The sequence below is a fragment of the Bombyx mandarina genome, chromosome 23, assembly GCF_030267445.1.
Source record: "Bombyx mandarina strain Sakado chromosome 23, ASM3026744v2".
NCBI classification, from domain to species: Eukaryota; Metazoa; Arthropoda; class Insecta; order Lepidoptera; family Bombycidae; genus Bombyx; species Bombyx mandarina.
This window is the reverse complement of record NC_143229.1, coordinates 9,454,948-9,475,379: the sequence shown is the minus strand read 5'-3', so window position 1 is coordinate 9,475,379 and position 20,432 is coordinate 9,454,948. Positions and strand designations below refer to the sequence as shown.

General features: G+C 40.3%; 1 protein-coding gene across 1 annotated transcript; it reads right to left on the bottom strand.

Moving 5' to 3' along the window:
* Positions 1-13,514: 13,514 nt before the first annotated feature.
* CPFL2 (cuticular protein CPFL family 2) lies at positions 13,515-19,313 on the bottom strand. Its single transcript, XM_089737659.1, has 3 exons — positions 19,276-19,313; positions 18,487-18,599; positions 13,515-14,405 (listed from the first exon to the last, which is right to left on the bottom strand). Exons 1-3 carry the CDS (start codon positions 19,311-19,313, stop codon positions 13,606-13,608), a joined length of 951 nt encoding a protein of 316 aa, XP_089593785.1. The 3' UTR covers positions 13,515-13,605.
* Positions 19,314-20,432: the final 1,119 nt, after the last annotated feature.

Below are 20,432 nucleotides of genomic sequence, written 5' to 3'. Positions count from 1 at the left end.
TAATATACTACTTATTTACGACAAATCGGTTTTCTTTTCTGTTGAAATTGTGTATTTTTTTTTCTTTTTCATATTAGTAATAACGAAAGTAATATTATGTTACATTGATTTAATCGTTGATGCTGTCAGATGAATAATCAGTCGTTGGTATCACTGGTGAAAACCAAACTACTTTCCAATAGTGAAGAAGCTTACGAAAATCTTATTTAACGAAGCGTTCAGAAATAGCCTAGAATTTTTATTCACCTTCTGGCTTAAAATCGACGTCTCTGTTATTTTATAAAATGGCTATCCCATTATTCGAACCGGAACAGATATCTGCTACGTACGTATGTGTCACCAATACATATGGGCTCACAGTTCATCCGTCAAAAAGCAATATACTTGAAGTAACTATCTATTACTAGTGGTCCCGCAGTAATCGAAATTCGACCATAATGAATTGAAATTGTAAGTTTGTACACTATTATGATTCTATTTTCAAAGATACTTCTATAATCACAAATTTCGCCAAGAATACACTATAGAATAATATTAATAAAGACAAACAATATTTAACCTATTCTCAAATTGACCACAGACGTCAAGAACAAAAGTTTAACAATAAACAAATAGTATGCATGCGTGTGTGCGTCAAATACAGGGTAGTGTGTGTAATGTTTTTTTTTATTATTGTTGTAATGTATTTATTAGGCATAATTTTAAAAAAAAAATTAACATTCGGCACTCCATCTCTATATTCTCTATAAGTATGGGAAATTTCATACTCCTCCGTCCGCGCAATTTTCGTAAAAAGGTGTACAAAGTTTTTCCTTCACGTATTATTAATATACTTATATAGAATATTAGTGGAGTCTCTGAAGTTTATGTCGTTCGGAGACATTGAACGTCCGCTTGTAAATAACATTTGCAATTTGACTAACAGCCGTACTAACATCAAAGACACTTATTCGCTTGCGTTTGCGAATGTTTCACGGGTTTTTTCGCTTCTTGATCTTATTTAACGAGCAACAAAAAAAAAACGGTAGGCTGAAGATGAAAAACTATTCTGTACGAAGCAAGCTTTGATCAGTATTTTAGTTTTTCTAGCTCAGTAGATGCTAGAAGATCCTCAGTGTCCTTGAAGAGCTGTTGCTACTGGCACTGTAGTAATTATTTGCCCTGGTATTACTAGAATCCATGAGTGACAGCATTCCCTCATCATCAGGTAAATCGAATACCTATCTGCCTACAGTAGTAATAAAAAACCATATGGAACCCCATAGATATTATCTAACTGATGGTAGGCTTTATTGCAAGCCCGCATGGGTAGCAACTAGTCTTCTTCTGCCTCACAAAGTTTGCAATTCATATTTTTATATCTCAAGGAAGCAGTTTTATATCTCACGGAAGCATTATGCATATTATTATATGTTATGGGTGCCATAAAAGCTTTACATGGGTATTTTGCAGGTCCATTTGATACAATTTGCAAAAGACAAATCAAATTCTTAATAGTTTTGTAAATAAATGAATTTCCAAGCTTGCGGTATATTTAAACCGATAATGAGTACCAGTAAGTACCAAGTGTACTATTTGAGTACAAATAGTATAATTTAATGTTAAATTTCAATGACACGCTTTATTAATTACCTTTAAATGTCACATACTGCCTTTAATTTAAATTTCAAGGTGGATAAGTACATATATTATTTTTAAATTCCCATAAGCTGACGACAACGCGACCATCCTGGTGAAAAATGGTGACTGTACCGGATGCTAGGAGAGTTTGAAATTAGCTAGTTAAATATAAATTTTAATTGTAAGTCAATTGAAAAGTTAGGACAAAACTATATTAACATGCTTCATTTGCACGTTAACATTGTAAAATGTGTTTTTTTTTATTGTTTCTACGAAGGACGAGCTCACATCTTACCTGATGTTAAGTGGTTATTGGAGCCCACTGCCCACTGAGTTTCTCGCCGGATCTTCGCAGTGGGTCGCGTTTCCGATCCGGTGGTAGATTCTGCGAAGCGCGGCTCTTCCTAGGGTTCGTGCTAGCAACGTCGTCAGGTTTGAGCCCCGTGAGCTCACCTACTAGTTAAGGTTCCGCTGAAATAGCCTCTCAAGGCTATCAGCTTAGGTAGAAAAAAAAAAGTGGAGCCCATAGACATCTACAACGTAAATACGCCATCCACCTTGAGATATAAGTTCTAAGGTCTCAGTATAGTTACAGTTAAGGTCTCAGTTTCTTTCGTATTCCAAAATTTTACTTTACATCTTTAAAGATCAGTCATAATAATTTAGGACCTATAGGTACCACCTACTTGTAATTCTGTATCAAAGTTATCAAGCGTTCTGGTTTGAAGGATGAGATGAAACATTCACTCATAGAATGAAATATAGACTTAGACCTCAAGTATTCACATGATTTACGATTCGTTTCGTATTATTTGTGAATTCTATGTACTTCTAATTACCAGTTCATAAGAGTTGAGCTGTGGGTTTATTTTCAGCAATTAAAACTAACTCGGTTTGGATAACGATTCGGATAGATACTTAGTACTTCATTTTCTTACTAGCACTCATAAAGTACTTTATTCACACTTCCTACTGGTTTTTATTTGTTACTGGTGGTAGGACCTCTTGTGAGTCCGCCCGGGTAGGTACCACCACTCCGCCTATTTATGCCGTGAAGCACTAATGCGTTTCGGTTTGAAGGGTGGGGCAGCCGTTGTAACTATACTTGAGACCTTAGAACTTATATTTCAAGGTGGGTGGCACATTTACGTTGTGGATGTCTATGGGCTCCAGTAACCACTTAAAGCCAGGTGGGCTGTGAGCTCGTCCACCTATCTAAGCAATAAAAAAAAAAATCTAAAGTCGTGGTCTAAATGGTAAGATGCTCGGTATACTCCTATCAAGGGATGTGACTATGTCGGTTCACATATAGTGCTGATAAGTGCCAATTATTTGTAAGCCCTCATTGGCACACTGATTATTTCTATCGCGACCTAAATCTTATTTCAAAGTGAAAATATCTTTAAAAACGTATGGTCAATGTTAGTTGAAAAATAAAATTTCGCTACCACAAGGAGTAGGTAGATCTCCAAATTTTTGGTACCAAATATAGGAATTGTTATTATTAGTCAATAGGAAACTAAGATTTGAGGGTAAACACGTAATATATTTACGGAAGTGTAATTAAAATACATACGATATAAAAACGGAAGTTTACCGTGAACGTACATTACAATTCATTAGTTGATTAATTAAATATCAGTAAATAAAAACATTTTTTTTAGTTAGTTAGTTGGAGAATGGTATACCGTCATGTTATTGGACTAGTAGCTACCGGAGCGAGCTTCTTTCTATTCTCTGGAAATTTTTACTGGTGGTAGGAACTCTTGTGAGTCCGCACGGGTAGGTACCACCACCCCGCTTATTTCTGCCGTGAAGCAATTAATGCGTTTCGGTTTGAAGGGTGGGGCAGCCGTTGTAACTATACTGAGACCTTGGAACTTATATCTCAAGGTGGGTGGCGCATTTATGTCGTAGATGTCTATGGGCTCCAGTAACCACTTAACATCGGGTGGGCTGTGAGGTCGTCCAACAATATGAGCAACAAAAAAAAAATTCGGCCGGTCCACGAACAACGGTCACTTCTTACAATTAAATGAGCCGTGTCCATATAATATACGTACAATTAAATGAGCCGTGTCCATATTTTTATAATATACGTATTGTTTTTTTGTTTTAAACTGTTATCAGTGAAATTTCAAAAAGGTTCACATCTGCGTACACTGAGTGAACCTCTAGTCGTTTTAATGATTCCGATAGAGGCACCCGTCACGTGCGGACGTGCTCATCGTCCACTCGATCGCCCGGTCTTTGTTCGCCCGGCTTTTGTTAGCCCGGCCATTGTTCGCGCGGCCTGTGTTCGTGATACATCTGCCGACCAAGTGTGTTTCCTGGAAGCTTTTATTTGTTTCGTTTTAGTTATTTTTGTGTTCGTGGAACATTTGCCGACAAAGTGTTTTCCTGCAAGTATTTATTTGTTTTGTTTCTTTTTGTAATTTCTGTTTTGTTGTGCTTTTTCTTTGTCCTGTAGTAATCGCGCCGCATTGCCACCTGTGTTCAATAGAACCGCTCAGGTCCGAGAAGTTGGGGCCTCGCCGCAAGGCGAGTGTTTTCAAGACCCGGGGCCGCCCCACCTGGGTACTCAGCGATCATGGACGCTGTATTCGCGGAATTCCTCCGACTTCGCCACCCACAGCTCGCCTCAGAGTTTCTGGCCTTCAAGGCCAATCACACTGCGAGCCCTCTCGAGGACTCCGCCGCGCTCGCTGCTCCTGCGTCGCCTGTACCTGCGTGCAGAGCTTCTGCATTGAGCACCGCAGCCTCTGTCGTGCCTGCCGCTCCCGTGTCGCCTATACTGGCGAGAAAAGCTGCTGCGTCGTCCGCCGTGACCATCGTTTCAGCTGAGCGATCATCCGCGGCCTCCGTCGCGCCCTCTAAAGCACCTACACTTGCTCGTAGGTCGCCTGCACCCGCCTCCTCGTGCTCCGACTCTGACTCGGACATGGAGGTCGACCTCGCCCCCGCCTCATCGACGGATGGATTCACCCTGGTACAGAAGGGTAAGAAGCGTGCCGCGGAGTCTCGAGCTCCCGCGGCCGCTAAAATTAGCAAAGCCGTGAACGCGTCGCGCCCCCGCCCTCAGACTCCCGTTGCGCCCCCAGCCCGTGCCACTCCGTCGCCGCGTCCGGTGGCTCAAAATAAAACCCAGACCCCTCCCCCGGTTATCCTTCAGGAGAAGGCAGCTTGGGATCGAGTTTGCCTGGCCCTTAAGGCCAAAAATATAAATTTCACGAATGCCCGTAACCTCGCGAACGGCATTCAAATTAAGGTTCAAACACCCGACGACCATAGGGCCCTCTCTTCTTACCTCCGTAAGGAGCGTATAAGTTTCCATACGTATACGCTCCAGGAGGAACGCGAACTCCGTGCCGTCATACGTGGCATCCCTAAAGAGTTGGATGCCGAACTCGTCAAGGCCGACCTTCTGGAACAAGGCCTACCAGTAAATTCAGTGCACCGCATGCACACCGGCCGCGGTAGGGAACCATATAATATGGTTCTAGTCGCCCTCCAGCCTACCCCCGAGGGTAAGCAAATTTTTAACATACGGACCGTCTGTAGGCTCTCCGGTATCGCCGTCGAAGCCCCCCATAAAAAAGGCACTCCTAGCCAGTGCCATAACTGTCAACTGTACGGGCATTCTTCCCGTAACTGTCACGCGCGCCCCCGATGCGTCAAGTGTTTAGGCGATCACGCTACGGCCCTATGCACTCGCGATCAAAAAACCGCGACGGAACCGCCTAGCTGCGTCCTGTGTCGAACACAGGGTCACCCCGCAAATTACCGCGGATGCCCCCGAGCCCCGAAAATAAATCGCCGCGTCGCCCGCCAAAACCGCCTCCGAGCTTCCCATCCAGACATCAAAGCCTCGGCACCCTCTGTGTCGCAGGCTAAGCCAGCGTTCGTTCCGGCGCCGGTGCCCAGTGGCTCGGCCTGGGCGAGACCGCTGCCGTACACGAACACGGCTACAACTCCCTCCTCCGCGATTCGTCCCGCCCCCGCGACTCGTCCCACCCCCGCGATACGCCCCTCCCCCGCGAATTTCCCTCCGACAGCGTCCGACAATCTTGCTCTAGCGATCGACTTCTTTCAATCGATTAACTTTGAGCGCGTTAACGCTTTAGGTGACGCCATTCGCGCTGCCTCCACTGCACAAAACTTCATCGCCGTTGTGCAAGAATACGCTGACGTATACGCGTCGTTAAATACGTACGTCCTCCCCTCGCTCCGCCGGTAATCAATGGCGTACATAAGTAGAATAAAGCCCCTATCCGTAACGATAGGATTTTTTAACGCTTACGGCCTCGCAAATCAACGTGATCAGGTTTGTGATTTTTTGCGTGACCATCAAATTGACATCTTTTTGGTGCAGGAGACCCTGCTTAAGCCCGCGCGCCGCGACCCTAAAATCGCGAACTATAACATGGTTAGGAACGACAGGCTCACTGCTCGTGGTGGTGGTACCGTCATTTACTATAGACGAGCCCTGCACTGCGTCCCACTCGACCCCCCCGCGCTTTCTAACATCGAAGCATCAGTATGCCGAATCTCACTGACTGGACACGCGCCGATCGTTATCGCGTCCGTTTATCTTCCACCGGATAAGATCGTTCTAAGCAGCGATATCGAGGCGCTGCTCGGCATGGGAAGCTCTGTCATTCTGGCGGGCGACCTTAATTGTAAACACGTCAGGTGGAACTCGCACACCACAACCCCGAATGGCAGGCGGCTTGACGCGTTAGTCGATGATCTCGCCTTCGATATCGTCGCTCCGCTAACCCCGACTCACTACCCGCTAAATATCGCGCATCGCCCGGATATACTCGACATAGCGTTATTAAAAAACGTAACTCTGCGCTTACACTCGATCGAAGTAGTTTCAGAGTTAGATTCAGACCATCGTCCCGTCGTTATGAAGCTCGGTCGCGCTCCCGATTCCGTTCCCGTCACGAGGACTGTGGTGGATTGGCACACGCTGGGCATCAGCCTGGCTGAATCTGATCCACCATCGCTCCCGTTTAGCCCGGACTCTACCCCGTCTCCTCAGGATACCGCTGAAGCCATAGACATCTTAACGTCACACATCACCTCGACATTAAATAGGTCATCGAAGCAAGTTGTAGCGGAGGACTTCCTTCACCGCTTCAAATTGCCGGACGATATTAGGGAACTCCTTAGAGCTAAGAACGCCTCGATCCGCGCCTACGATAGGTATCCTACCGTGGATAATCGTACTCGAATGCGTGCCCTACAACGCGACCTAAAGTCTCGCATCGCCGAAGTCCGAGATGTCAGATGGTCTGATTTCTTAGAAAGACTCGCGCCCTCCCAAACGTCTTACTACCGCTTAGCTCGTCCTCTCAAATCGGATACGGTAGTAACTATGCCCCCCCTCGTAGGCCCCTCAGGCCAACTCGCGGCGTTCGATGATGATGAAAAAGCAGAGCTGCTGGCCGATACACTGCAAACCCAGTGCACGCCCAGCACTCAATCCATGGACCCTGTTCATGTAGAATTAGTAGACAGTGAGGTAGAACGCAGAGCCTCCTTGCCACCCTCGGATGCGTTACCACCCGTCACCCCGATGGAAGTTAAAGACTTGATCAAAGACCTACGTCCTCGCAAGGCTCCCGGTTCCGACGGTATATCTAACCGCGTTATTAAACTTCTACCCGTCCAACTCATCGTGATGTTGGCATCTATTTTTAATGCCGCTATGGCGAACTGTATCTTTCCCGCGGTGTGGAAAGAAGCGGACGTTATCGGCATACATAAACCCGGTAAACCAAAAAATCATCCGACGAGCTACCGCCCGATTAGCCTCCTCATGTCTCTAGGCAAACTGTATGAGCGTCTGCTCTACAAACGCCTCAGAGACTTCGTCTCATCCAAGGGCATTCTCATCGATGAACAATTCGGATTCCGTACAAATCACTCATGCGTTCAACAGGTGCACCGCCTCACGGAGCACATTCTTGTGGGGCTTAATCGACCAAAACCGTTATACACGGGAGCTCTCTTCTTCGACGTCGCAAAAGCGTTCGACAAAGTCTGGCACAATGGTTTGATTTTCAAACTATTCAACATGGGCGTGCCGGATAGTCTCGTGCTCATCATACGGGACTTCTTGTCGAACCGCTCTTTTCGTTATCGAGTCGAGGGAACCCGCTCCTCCCCACGACCTCTCACAGCTGGAGTCCCGCAAGGCTCTGTCCTCTCACCCCTCCTATTTAGCTTATTCGTCAACGATATTCCCCGGTCGCCGCCGACCCATTTAGCTTTATTCGCCGACGACACGACTGTTTACTATTCTAGTAGAAATAAGTCCCTAATCGCGAAGAAGCTTCAGAGCGCAGCCCTAGCCCTAGGACAGTGGTTCCGAAAATGGCGCATAGACATCAACCCATCGAAAAGTACTGCGGTGCTATTTCAGAGGGGAAGCTCCACACGGATTTCCTCCCGGATTAGGAGGAGGAATCTCACACCCCCGATTACTCTCTTTAGACAACCCATACCCTGGGCTAGGAAGGTCAAGTACCTGGGCGTTACCCTGGATGCATCGATGACATTCCGCCCGCATATAAAATCAGTCCGTGACCGTGCCGCGTTTATTCTCGGTAGACTCTACCCCATGATCTGTAAGCGGAGTAAAATGTCCCTTCGGAACAAGGTGACACTTTACAAAACTTGCATAAGGCCCGTCATGACTTACGCGAGTGTGGTGTTCGCTCACGCGGCCCGCACACACATAGACACCCTTCAATCCCTACAATCCCGCTTTTGTAGGTTAGCTGTCGGGGCTCCGTGGTTCGTGAGGAACGTTGACCTACACGACGACCTGGGCCTCGAATCAATTCGGAAATACATGAAGTCAGCGTCGGAACGATACTTCGATAAGGCTATGCGTCATGATAATCGCCTTATCGTTGCCGCCGCTGACTACTCCCCGAATCCTGATCATGCAGGAGCCAGTCACCGTCGACGCCCTAGACACGTCCTTACGGATCCATCAGATCCAATAACCGTTGCATTAGATGCCTTCAGCTCTAATACTAGGGGCAGGCTTAGGGACCCCGGTAACCGTACTCGTCGAACTCGACAAAGAGGTCGACGTGCAACCTAACCCATGCATCAGCCCGCTGAGTTTCTCGCCGGATCTTCTCAGCGGGTCGCGATTCCGATCCGGTAGTAGATTCATTCGCGAAACAATTGCTCTTGAGTTGTTAGGTCTCCTTCGGAGGCGCTCGGGCGGTTGTTAGCAAATCCCGCCCCTCTTGGCTGAGCCTTTGCTCGCCCACCTGTCCTGGTGAAACTGGAAAGGCCTTCGGGCCACCAGTAAATTTTCAATCATAAAAAAAAAAAAAAAAAAAAAAGTCGTTTTAATCAATGAATGTAATTTTATATTGTATTGGGTGATAGTGTAGGGACCACAGGATCGAAATTAATTTTTTATTTATATAAACTAGTGAATGCCTTAACAATGCTTTAGTAATATAAATCTACATTTAAGTAGGCGAATTCGTTTTAGGGCCTTTTTCTTCTTCAATTGTCAATGATTTTCTCTTTTTTTATTTGTTGCTATTAACGAAATTTGTTATTAACAATAGAAGAAAACAAAATAAAGTCAATTAGTTCCTAAGCTTCAATAAAAAAAAATGAATCAAGCGAGAACAGAGACAGAGAAATTAGAAAATAAAATACATAAAAAGAATCTAAATCTTAGGGTGACACTTGTTATGCAATTCCGATCATATCGGCCAAGGCTAGTAAAATTAACAGTGCAAAAATGTTGAGTATGGCACCTTGACGGATTAATGCAATTAAATTTGAATTACTTTGATTCTTATAAAAATGAATTTCGACTACGGTAATCCGGAAATCAGCAACAACCCTGAACAAATTTTACAGGCTTTTATTCATATCTAAAGTGTTTTATATTTTAACTAAGTTACTTTGGTTTAATCATGTTTTTTTGAAAGCGTTTAATATATTTTTAACAAGAATAACTTAAAATATACCTTATTCTTATTAAATCTTAATCTTTGTAAAAAATCAATCATTAGTGCTCACCCACGTTATATTATCAAGACGTTCTATGTAATATTTCACGCTTCTAGATTCAGCAATGTAAGCTACGTGTTGTTAGTCATTCCGTATTCAACTTTTATCTATATTATTTTTAATCGTACCTTCAAATGTGCTGGTAATTGAAGTCGACAATAGAACAAATTATTCACAAAATATGTCCAATTTCAGGTAGAAAAAATATTAAAACTGACTTCTGTAAATTTTCCCAGTCATTTTGATTTAAAAACCATACTACGGACGGCTTAGTTTATTTTGTTAAAATTTCTATAAGATTAATTTGAAAATTTTTGCTTTCAAATAAAATAATGAAAATCGGTTTATAAATGACGTAGTGAGATAATAAACACAAAATTATAATCTAATTGAGAACCCCTTATTTTGTAAGTCGGTTGCAAACCTATACGCTCTTGCATGGAATACGCTACGGATTCGTTCTAGCAAATGTATCTTAATTGCACGTAACATTGTATTGGCAGACAGCATGTCGCTATTGACCTGCCAAGAACGTATCTACTCTCTAGCTGGTTTGATAACGAGTGACGCAATACGACGTGGACAATGATCTTACCATGATCTTACTGTTTAAGTTTTTGAAATTACTTATAATATACTAGTGGTCTCGCAGTAGTCGAAATTCAACTATAATTAATTGAAATTATCAGTTTGAACGTTATTAAGATTCTATTGTCAAAGACTATTATTATACCTCTATAATCACAGATTGCGACTACACTATAGACAAATAAATATAAAGATAAAAAATATTACCCTATTCTCAATTTGAACACTGACTTTAAGCAATTACAAAAGTTTGACAATAAACAAAGAGTATATATATAAAATATATGTATGTGTCAAATACAAGGTAGTGTGTGTAAGGTTTTTTTTTAATTGATTTAATGTATTATTAATATATAATCTAAAAAAAGAATAGCATTCTGCACTCCTTCTCTGTATTCTCTATAAATGTTGCAAATTTCATACTTCTCAGTCCGCGCAATTTTCGAAAAAAGGGGTACAACATTTTTGCTTCACGTATTAATATAAAGATTCTTCAACGAGATTTTTAGTATGTAGTACGAACGTGGTGAACGGAATAATATAGAATTATCTTGTCTAACCATGATGAAAAGCAGATCCCTTAAAGACCAATAATTTTTTTTTATTGCCCTAATAGGCAGACGAGCATACGGCCTGATGGTGAGTAGTTACCGTCGATCATGGAGGTCAGCAATGCCAGGGCCAGAGCCAAGCCGCTGCCCACCGATCTTATGGTTATCTTATGGTTTTCAATATCCAAAACTGTATTGTAGTTTTCAGTGCTATTTTCCTAGCACAGTAGGAAAGCATATGCACGCACCACCCCTGATGTCAAACAAAACAAGATCACTCTAAGTGCTAACAGCAAATTCGTTGTGCAACATCAACATGGTCGCTAGAACATTGAGGCACTTTAGGTCTTCTTCATTATCCATTGCTCAAATTATCCGTCTAGTTCCAGAGCGCTGCATAAGCTACGAAGAATTGAAAGGGCAGACCACGACACGATAAAAGTGAAATAAATAATCATATCACAAAAAAAAATATTCTTTCAATACACCAGAATAAGAAACATTCTTAATGTCTATAGACATACTGTATTTAATCTTATTGTATCTTGTAACCAAACAATTTTGAGATTAATTAAAACTAGAAGTAACTTTATTAGAATGATAACAATGTCTGACACATATTGTCCGCCGGCTAGGCTCGGCTCAGTTGCGTAAGATTCATGTGGCTTGCTAAGGGCAACTGAGGCGGTTGTTTCTTAGGTTCAGTTTACAATTGTGTTGGAAATTAATTTATGATATATTTATTATTAAATAAATTAATACATTCAAAAAGTTTATTTTAAATGTTAAAATATTCTAGTGGTATGATTGAATTCTAGTGTACTTAGTGATAAGTAAGTGCTAAGTGCTTAGTACTAAGCACACATTATGTTGATCTTTTCAACTGGGGAAACCTATAAATATTGTATTGGATGTATATGCTGCGGGCATACGAGAGTCATACCAAGTATTTCTCACTAGGTATTCGTTCTTTCATTTATTCATATTTTAAAAATCGATTTCAGCAGTCTGAATTTTATGGCAATTTTTTTTTTTTTAATTATTATTTTTGAGAATCCGTAGACATCACGAAGTTTGTTCCGCCAACCTCCTTGAAACATGCGATCGAAGTCTATTGTGTATTATAAGTACTGTTCCTTCTTTCAAACAAGAATCTAGGACTGTTCCGCGATAGATATAGCCACGATGGTCCCATGCAGGTTTACGATTACAACGTAAATCGATTACAGAAATACAGACTGCTGATGAATCCTTATGTGTTCTTTGACAACAGTCAAGAGAAGTTACGGGGTTGCGCTATTCTTAAATAGACACAACACCAGACGAAGTCGTTTTGACAAAAAAAAATTGAATTTGCTGTTGCGTCTGAGATGATGTACTTATAAAACATCCATATTTTTAAACGTTGTCCATTGTGCACTGATCCTTACGAAACATGTTTTGCGACACACGTGGACAGGTCAATCGTGCACACCGGTCACTACGATCTGAGCTAGTTCAAGCGTGTAAGCGTTAAGCACAACTCTATTAATTATGTTGCTCTATATGTTGCCACTTCTGTTTGTTGAACTTTGATGATAAACGGTTGCGATTTTTGAGAAAGACCAATTTTTTTTCCGGTGTAAAATGTACCAATTTTCATTTTTAGTAAAAACACATCGATAAATCTGTTGAAATATTTCTTCTATTGGTTAAAAAATTAAATATTTTATCAAGTTTTTTGTGACCTCATCTTCTAGACTGCATTTTAGTTAATTATAAATTACTAACATAAAATGATATCATCATTATAACCTATGACAACTTCAGTATTCAAATTAAAAATTGACTTTGTGTCTTTAATTTTTAAATTTGTTGTTTCTTGTATGTACGCATATAAATATAATATAAGATCTCGTATAAGAAAACATTATTTTCTAATGTCAATAAGAACTCCGGTTGAAATATTATGAACAGATTTCTCTTTACTTGAAAAAACATAATTGTGATAGCTAACAAAGGTTTCAGCTATTTAGCCAAAATAGGTCGGAATATTATTGTTAAATTAATCTAGACTTGAATTAGATTAATATAAGTTGTAAATTAAAGTCTTAATGGTAGATTTTTTTAAACCATTGTAGATTTTTGTTGTCAAACAAAATTATAGAAAATAACCGATTTGTGGATATAAAGTCCAAAGCATTTTTTCCAATAAAACTACTCCAGTCTACAAGAGCCGTTCGGATTGTCGATAATCCCATTCTCACGGATCGTTTGGAGCCTCTGGGTCTGCGGAGGGACTTCGGTTCCCTCTGTATTTTGTACCGCATGTTCCATGGGGAGTGCTCTGAGGAATTGTTCGCGATGATACCAACGTCTCGTTTTTACCATCGCACCGCCCGCCACCGGAGTAGAGTTCATCCATACTAACTGGAGCCACTGTGGTCATCCACAGTGCGTTTCCAGAGATCTTTTTTGCCACGTACCATCCGGCTATGGAATGAGCTCCCCTCCACGGTGTTTCCCGAGCGCTATGACATGTCCTTCTTCAAACGAGGCTTGTGGAGAGTATTAAGCGGTAGGCAGCGGCTTGGCTCTGCCCTTGGCATTGCTGAAGTCCATGGGCGACGGTAACCACTCACCATCAGGTGGGCCGTATGCTCGTCTGCCTACAAAGGCAAAAAATAAATAAAAAAAATACAAATAAAATAACAGTTTTGTGGGAAGTAATTTTATTTAAATAAATAAATCTTAAAATTAACTTGCAAGCTAGTTCAGTCGCACATTTCATTTAAAACTATAATAATTACCAACTATAAGAAGCTCCATGTCCATTAAAAGACAAATGAGACACTAATGGAGCTTCCGAATACGTTAATGTATTTTTAAGAGATGGATGAGATTCGTAACTTGCTGCTGCTGTGTTTATCGGAGGTGAATAAATATCGTAAGTTTTAACACCAGAAAACTTAGGATATATGGGACTTGATTTTGATGGCAAATACGACACAGGAGTATAAGAGGAATATGCTGATAATCCAGAAGATTGGCCACTTTGAGCAAAAAGTGATGGTTCAGTTGGGGCCGATCGAGTGTCTGATAAGTAAGACGTTTTGGAATAGGGAATAGAATGGGTTGCGAAGGTCACAGGAATAGACTTGTGTGCAGCTAGTGTGGAGACAGAGTGTACCAAGGGTCCGTGCACGTTGATATTTTCATGTGGATTAAATCCGATCGGTTCGTGTTGATATGTGTTAAAATATACTGGAGTATCGTAGTTTTGATTGTTGTAATAATCAAGGTTTTCTTTGTGGAGCGGTGAAAAGTAAGCATTTCTAGCATTATTGTGGTCGGAAAACGTTTCGTGTACAGGAGCCGGTGCGACTGTTTTGTAAAAATTTATACGTCTTCTGGCTTCAGTGCTTGGGTTGATAATAGTTTTGCCATTGATTGGCGTAGATATTGAAGAATATGACACTGATGCTGCAGGTGGGTAGCCAGTATCGATGATACTTGCTCTAGCTACAGCTAAGTAGCATAGAATAGTGATTATCTGAAAGAAGTCAAAGGGCTTAGTATGAATGTCTTGCACAATATAAAACAGCACTCAAAATGTTGAGATTTATTCTAGTGGAGATTTCGTATATATGGTGATAGAATACCCTGTCAAAATTTGCTTGTAGAATGTGAAAATTTAATCTACACAGAGTACACAATCTGCCTGATTTAAAGCTATTATTAAAAGCTATATAAATCACAAAGAACGGTGTCGCCCATCCCGAACCGTGACGTCAGAATCTCAATTGAATCATAATAAGAGTTCCACCATTCTCTTCTAATCGAGTTGCATAACTGCTTTGCGGCATAATAGGCAGGACGGTACAGACTCGAAAGAATTAAATACATGGCTCATGGCTATCAAAACTTTGGACATAAATAATGAATGTACTATTTAATGGGTATTCTACTTAATGTGTGTAATACTTAATATTAATATACTATTTAATATAGTTAAAAATCAGATACCTTGCAGTCCATTTCGCACAATTTCTTTCGGAAAGTCGAAATCGAATGACAGTTTTGTTGTAAGTCAACCTTTTTATATGAAACGAAAATTTGTATTTAACATCATTACAGGTCTGTGTTACCTTGTTCGTCAGTAACAAGCAATACATCAGGGTATTACAATCAGATTGGTGGATGACCTTTAACTTTAAACTCAGCTTAATTGTTGAATTTAAAACGACACTATATTAATTTTAAAATATTCAAAGTTTTCATATTGTATAATTGGGTATACTAAGATTATTTATAGTCTGAAGAGTTACTTGTGTGTTGTTTATGCCGTGAATAATCCCTAACTACAATTAAGATATAACACCGGCGAAACCCAGGAACATATGATGTAACTATATTATTTATGTAGTTATGTAATAGTTGTTGATTTCATTTTTTCAAGTCAGCAATCGTAATTTTTGGTAATCTATAAATATCCGGTTGACATTCATTGATTAATTCCCCACTATTTGTGTAATTAGTAACAAGGTCGGATACGCTCGTGTATCGCAGAAAATGGGCACTGTAAATTATGTTTCTTTTTTTTATGTTTGAGAATTTACTGGTGGCCAGGAAGCAGTTTCCAGTTTTACCAGGGCAGATGGGCGAGCAAAGGCTCAGCCAGGAGGGATTATGTTTCTGCTTATGTATATGTATTATAGCACGACTTTTGAGTGAAAACGAGATGTTATTTTCTTAATTAAAGCAATAGATATTTTTGCTAAATATTACTACTGTTAACATGATAATGAGTTAAAACTAGAACTGCCGTTTGATTTATGAATTTAACATGACGTATTCATTTTGCTGAAGTCATTCATAAGTCGTCTTGAAGCCTCGAGTATGCACCTTCTTCTCAGTTGGACACTCTTGTCAGAGTGTTCGTGGTTGCGCTGACGCTGTATGTGCAGAAGGACCCGTTAGGTCACCCGCCGAGAACCACCTTCCATGCAATGAGCTTCCAGGTATGGCGGTTCGAAGCGTTTCGAGTACATTCAACTAAAGTGGATTCAGATGCCTTCTTAATTAGGTCAGTCCAGCGGATTGGTGAGCGCCCGCGTGATCTCATGCCTTTTTTATTTTATTGCTTAGATAGATGGATGAGCTCACAGTCCAACTGGTATTAAGTCGTTACTGGAGCCCATAGACATCTACAACGTAAATGCGCCACCTACCTTGAGATATAAGTTCTAAGGTCACAGTATAGTTACAACGGCTGCCCCGCCCTTCAAACCGAAATGCATTACTGCTTCACGGCAGAAATAGGCGGGATGGTGGTACCTACCCGTGCGGACTCACAGGAGGTCCTACCACCAGTAATTACGCAAATTATAATTTTTGCGGGTTTGATTTTCATTACACGATACCAGTTCAAGTATGCACCAAATGTAAGCAAATCCTGTGTGTTTCATTCTTCTACTGAATTAACGGTAATATCAAAACGTTTGGAGGTCGAACAGCGCTAAATCGCTAAACGTTAAATATTTTAAAAACGTGCTAAGAAAAATTGTAAATGTTTGTGCTTTTTTTTAGCATTTTTGAATGCTCTGTTTATTCATGAAAGAGGATCGTTGAGAGGATTCATTAATTTGACCAAGAAGAATATTGAAGTTGCATCATCGTAAATAACAAAATCTCTAGCCCGGGCAAGTTGTAAATGGCTCGAATATTTTATGCATAGAGCTCATGAATGAATTAATTAGTTCTCGGTGTTGTTGATTAATAGACCAACGCATTGGGTGGTCTTTGGTTCATTGATTTCCATTCTGCAATATACATTTAGGCAGTATAAATAACTTATTATATTATTTCATTTCGAAAGACTGAATAGAATAATTTAACACGGCCCAAATCGAAGATTACCGAAATATGACACAATGAGATTATAATCTAGAACTAATCGAGCTTAGCAGCTAAATGCCTGCTAGAAATATATACATGTCTATACAATTCATCTGAATAGTCAAATTAAATAATTTACGAATATTGTATGTAATAAATATTCCATCGCAATAGTTTTGGTTTGGTAGTATCATAGATAGTCGTCTCGGATTCATTCTGATAAATATTTATTATGCTTTTATAAGCATCGATCGTTTTTACTTAACAAAAATAATTTTATTTATGTATCATTCATATTTCAGTTTTTTATATTGTTTTTTTTTTTTTTATTTTTTTTTTATTGCTCAGCTGTGTGGACGAGCTCACAGCCCACCTGATGTTAAGTGGTTACTGGAGCCCATAGACATCTACAACGTAAATGCGCCACACACCTTGAGATATAGTTCTAAGGTCTCAGTATTGTCACAACGGCTGCCCCACCCTTCAAACCGAAACGCATTACTGCTTCACGTCAGAAATAGGCGGGGCGGTGGTACCTACCCGTGCGGACTCACAAGAGGTCCTACCACCAGTAATTACGCAAATTATAATTTAGCGGGTTTCATTTTTATTACACGATGTTATTCCTTCACCGTGGAAGTCAATCGTGAACATTTGTTGAGTACGTATTTCATTAGAAAAATTGGTACCCGCCTGCGGGATTCGAACACCGGTGCATCGCTTCAACACGAATGCACCGGACGTCTTATCCGTTAGGCCACGACGACCACGTTGTTGTCTAACAAACAATAATTTGTATGTGGAAAAATCACTACGATTCTCTTTGTTTCCATTTAAATTTTCTTGTAATGTAATATAATGTAATGTAATGTAATTTCAAATTAGTAAAATCAAATTCGGCAAGTTTGTAACTGTTTTTGTCGACCAAATGTTACTTCTAAAATTTAAAATACTTTGTTTCTAGAATAGCGTATTTTTTCTTGTGGCATAGAGAATTTATCAAAGTTTGCAATTTGGTTGAATTGAAAAAAATTAAAAACATATCTTTGTGTTTGTTCTCGTAGTATTTGTGCAAGTGGAATTTGTCAATGGGCTATTTAAGCGTATTAGAATCAGTTAACATGTACATGTCGGATGTTGTGTGTAGGCGTGACCTACATTACGTGGTCTGAATGAGATTGTATCTCCTATTTAAATCGTTTCGGTGTCATGTAAATGTCACAACTGCAAAGGAAATTTTCATGAAATGTACGCGTCTGTGGTATGTGGTAACAAAGCTTTGTTTGTTAGACGTCAGCGCAATTGTGTGTGTTTATTTTGCGTGGATAACATCGTGTTCCTCAAATTTGAATTATATGAGTGAGTTTTCACCTGTGCCTATAAATATAGGTATATTCGAAATGATAATGTACGACAATACCAATTGTGTATTTGAACATTTGTTTCCCTCCGTCTTGAGTCGTACCAAAAACATTGCAAATATAAATTGGCATAATTTTTGAGCTATGACCTCCTTACTGTCATTACCGATTATCATTACTGGTGATAGAGCGTCTTGTGAGTCCGTATGGTATCACCGTCCTGCGTCTTTCTGTCGAAAATCAGTAATACGTTCTGGCTTAAAGGGCGGGGCAACCATTGTACTATAGAACTGAGCGTCAGAACTCATGTTTCAAGCCGGTGGCGGTATGTGTGTTGTCAATGCCTATGGGTTCCGGTATTCATTACCACCAGGTGGGCTGTGAGCTCGTTCACCCGTCTAAGTAATAAAACTCTAATAATCACTTACTAGAGAAAATATGCAGACGTTCCACATCCAAATGCCTCAAGTTAGGGATTTTATCTGTGTTCTGGGTACCGGAAACACATGCTACGTAATAATGGTCCCCGAAAAACAAACATCTTACGCAAATGGTCGAAATCATTAAGAATCAGTCGATTAAATTTATTATTGTCTTGACCGTCACTGGATTGATTCCTATACCAAAATGTCCCTTTTGTATTTTAATTGCTCGAAAATTGTACTTATATAAGGCTTCTTAGCCGAATGGGATAAAATGGAACCGTACTTGTTTCGTCGTGTCATTGTATATGTTTGTATATAAAGCCGGCATATTCAGAATTCATTTCTGCTATATAGTTAAAGTTTGGGTTGTTTTACAAGATAAACAAAGAGTATTATCGCTTTTTTAATATTTTTGGTTGTTTTCAATATAATTAATTCAGTGACATTAAATTTTCGAATAGTATCGATCTTTGTTAGATAGTATCCAGACATTCCTGATTTCTATAAGCAAAACAATTTTTATTTTTATTTTAACAGCCGAACCATGTAAACTAAAATTTTTTGAAGAAATGTAAAACATTCAACTGTGATAATAAAACAACAACACGTTTGCTGTTTATAAAGCCCTTCACACTGATTTCCATAAGAGCTTTGAACAACAGCTGCGGCTCAATTACGGTCTGTACACGAAACCGTGTGATAAGCCCATGAAAGTTTAATGTAGACCTTTGGAGACACATCAATAATACATAGGACAGTAAGTGAGAACTCCTGTTGAACTACGAAGCTAACCGTTTTTCTTCCAAGAAATGTTGTTTTAGGAATGGCATTTCGAAGATCTTTATCAATCTTCATAAATGTTCTATTTATGCTTTTATTTTAGATCGCTCTAATAGGTGCACGAATATGCTTTTCGCTTTGAAATAAACTAGTCAGTACAGTAGATGAACATTGGCAATCGGGCGATAGTGAATTGGTTTCTTTAAGCCTCTCTTAATTCAATTACTAATTTTGATTTATAAAGTATCTGAAGTTGGAAGTGCTGTCGCATCGTGCATGGCGCTCAATCGGTCGTAGGTTCGAAACTGGCCATCATTATTTCAGCAGATTATTTAAAACTCATACACACGTACTGTGATGTGTGTTCACAAGTACTTGTAGTTGGCGGGCTGCCAGTTAATGTGTGACGACAGTTGTGGACAATCTATTGGCTTAAGTTTCTCCCCCCCGTTGCTTCCTCACTGCTGAGGGTTGTGACGATTATATTTCGACAGCATTTTGCTCCTTGTAATGTCCCTCCAGCGCCTCCGATCATTAGCCGCATCAAGGGCGTCGGGGAATGGCATCTCTAGTGTGGTGCGAATTTGGTCGAACTCAATTGGTCAAACGAAAATTTGGCTCAAGTTTAAGTTACCTTTAATTATGATGGATTTCTTCGAACACGTTTCGCGACGAGATGGCCGGTCCATAGAACGCTACGTTGTATAGGGAAGGGTTCATGGTAAAAGACCGCGTGGGATGGTGACAAATGCGATGGACCTACCAAATTAAAACTGCAGTGGGAGGTCCCATAAATGAGTGCAGTAGAATGGCCTCGAGCAGGGAGAGATGGCGGGACATCGTGAGACGCATCAAGTCTGCCCCTTTCAACACTACACGACGATCACGACCAGTTTTTCAAGAGTGACTCGATTGAGAAGAAGAACAAGAAGAAGACGAATTATGATTTCACCTAAGAGCTACGACATATCCTTCTTCGAATAAAACACCATGGGAAACCGTAACCGCTTCCCAATAGATAAGTGGATTTATGGTCTATTATCGACGATAATAAAAAAACCTAAAAGACAAATTAGGTAGCTCAGTTCGTATGTGACCATGGCCATTAAATTAAAATAAGAACACTTAAGTCAACACTTTAACTTTTAAAGGTTAAATTGAACTTATCG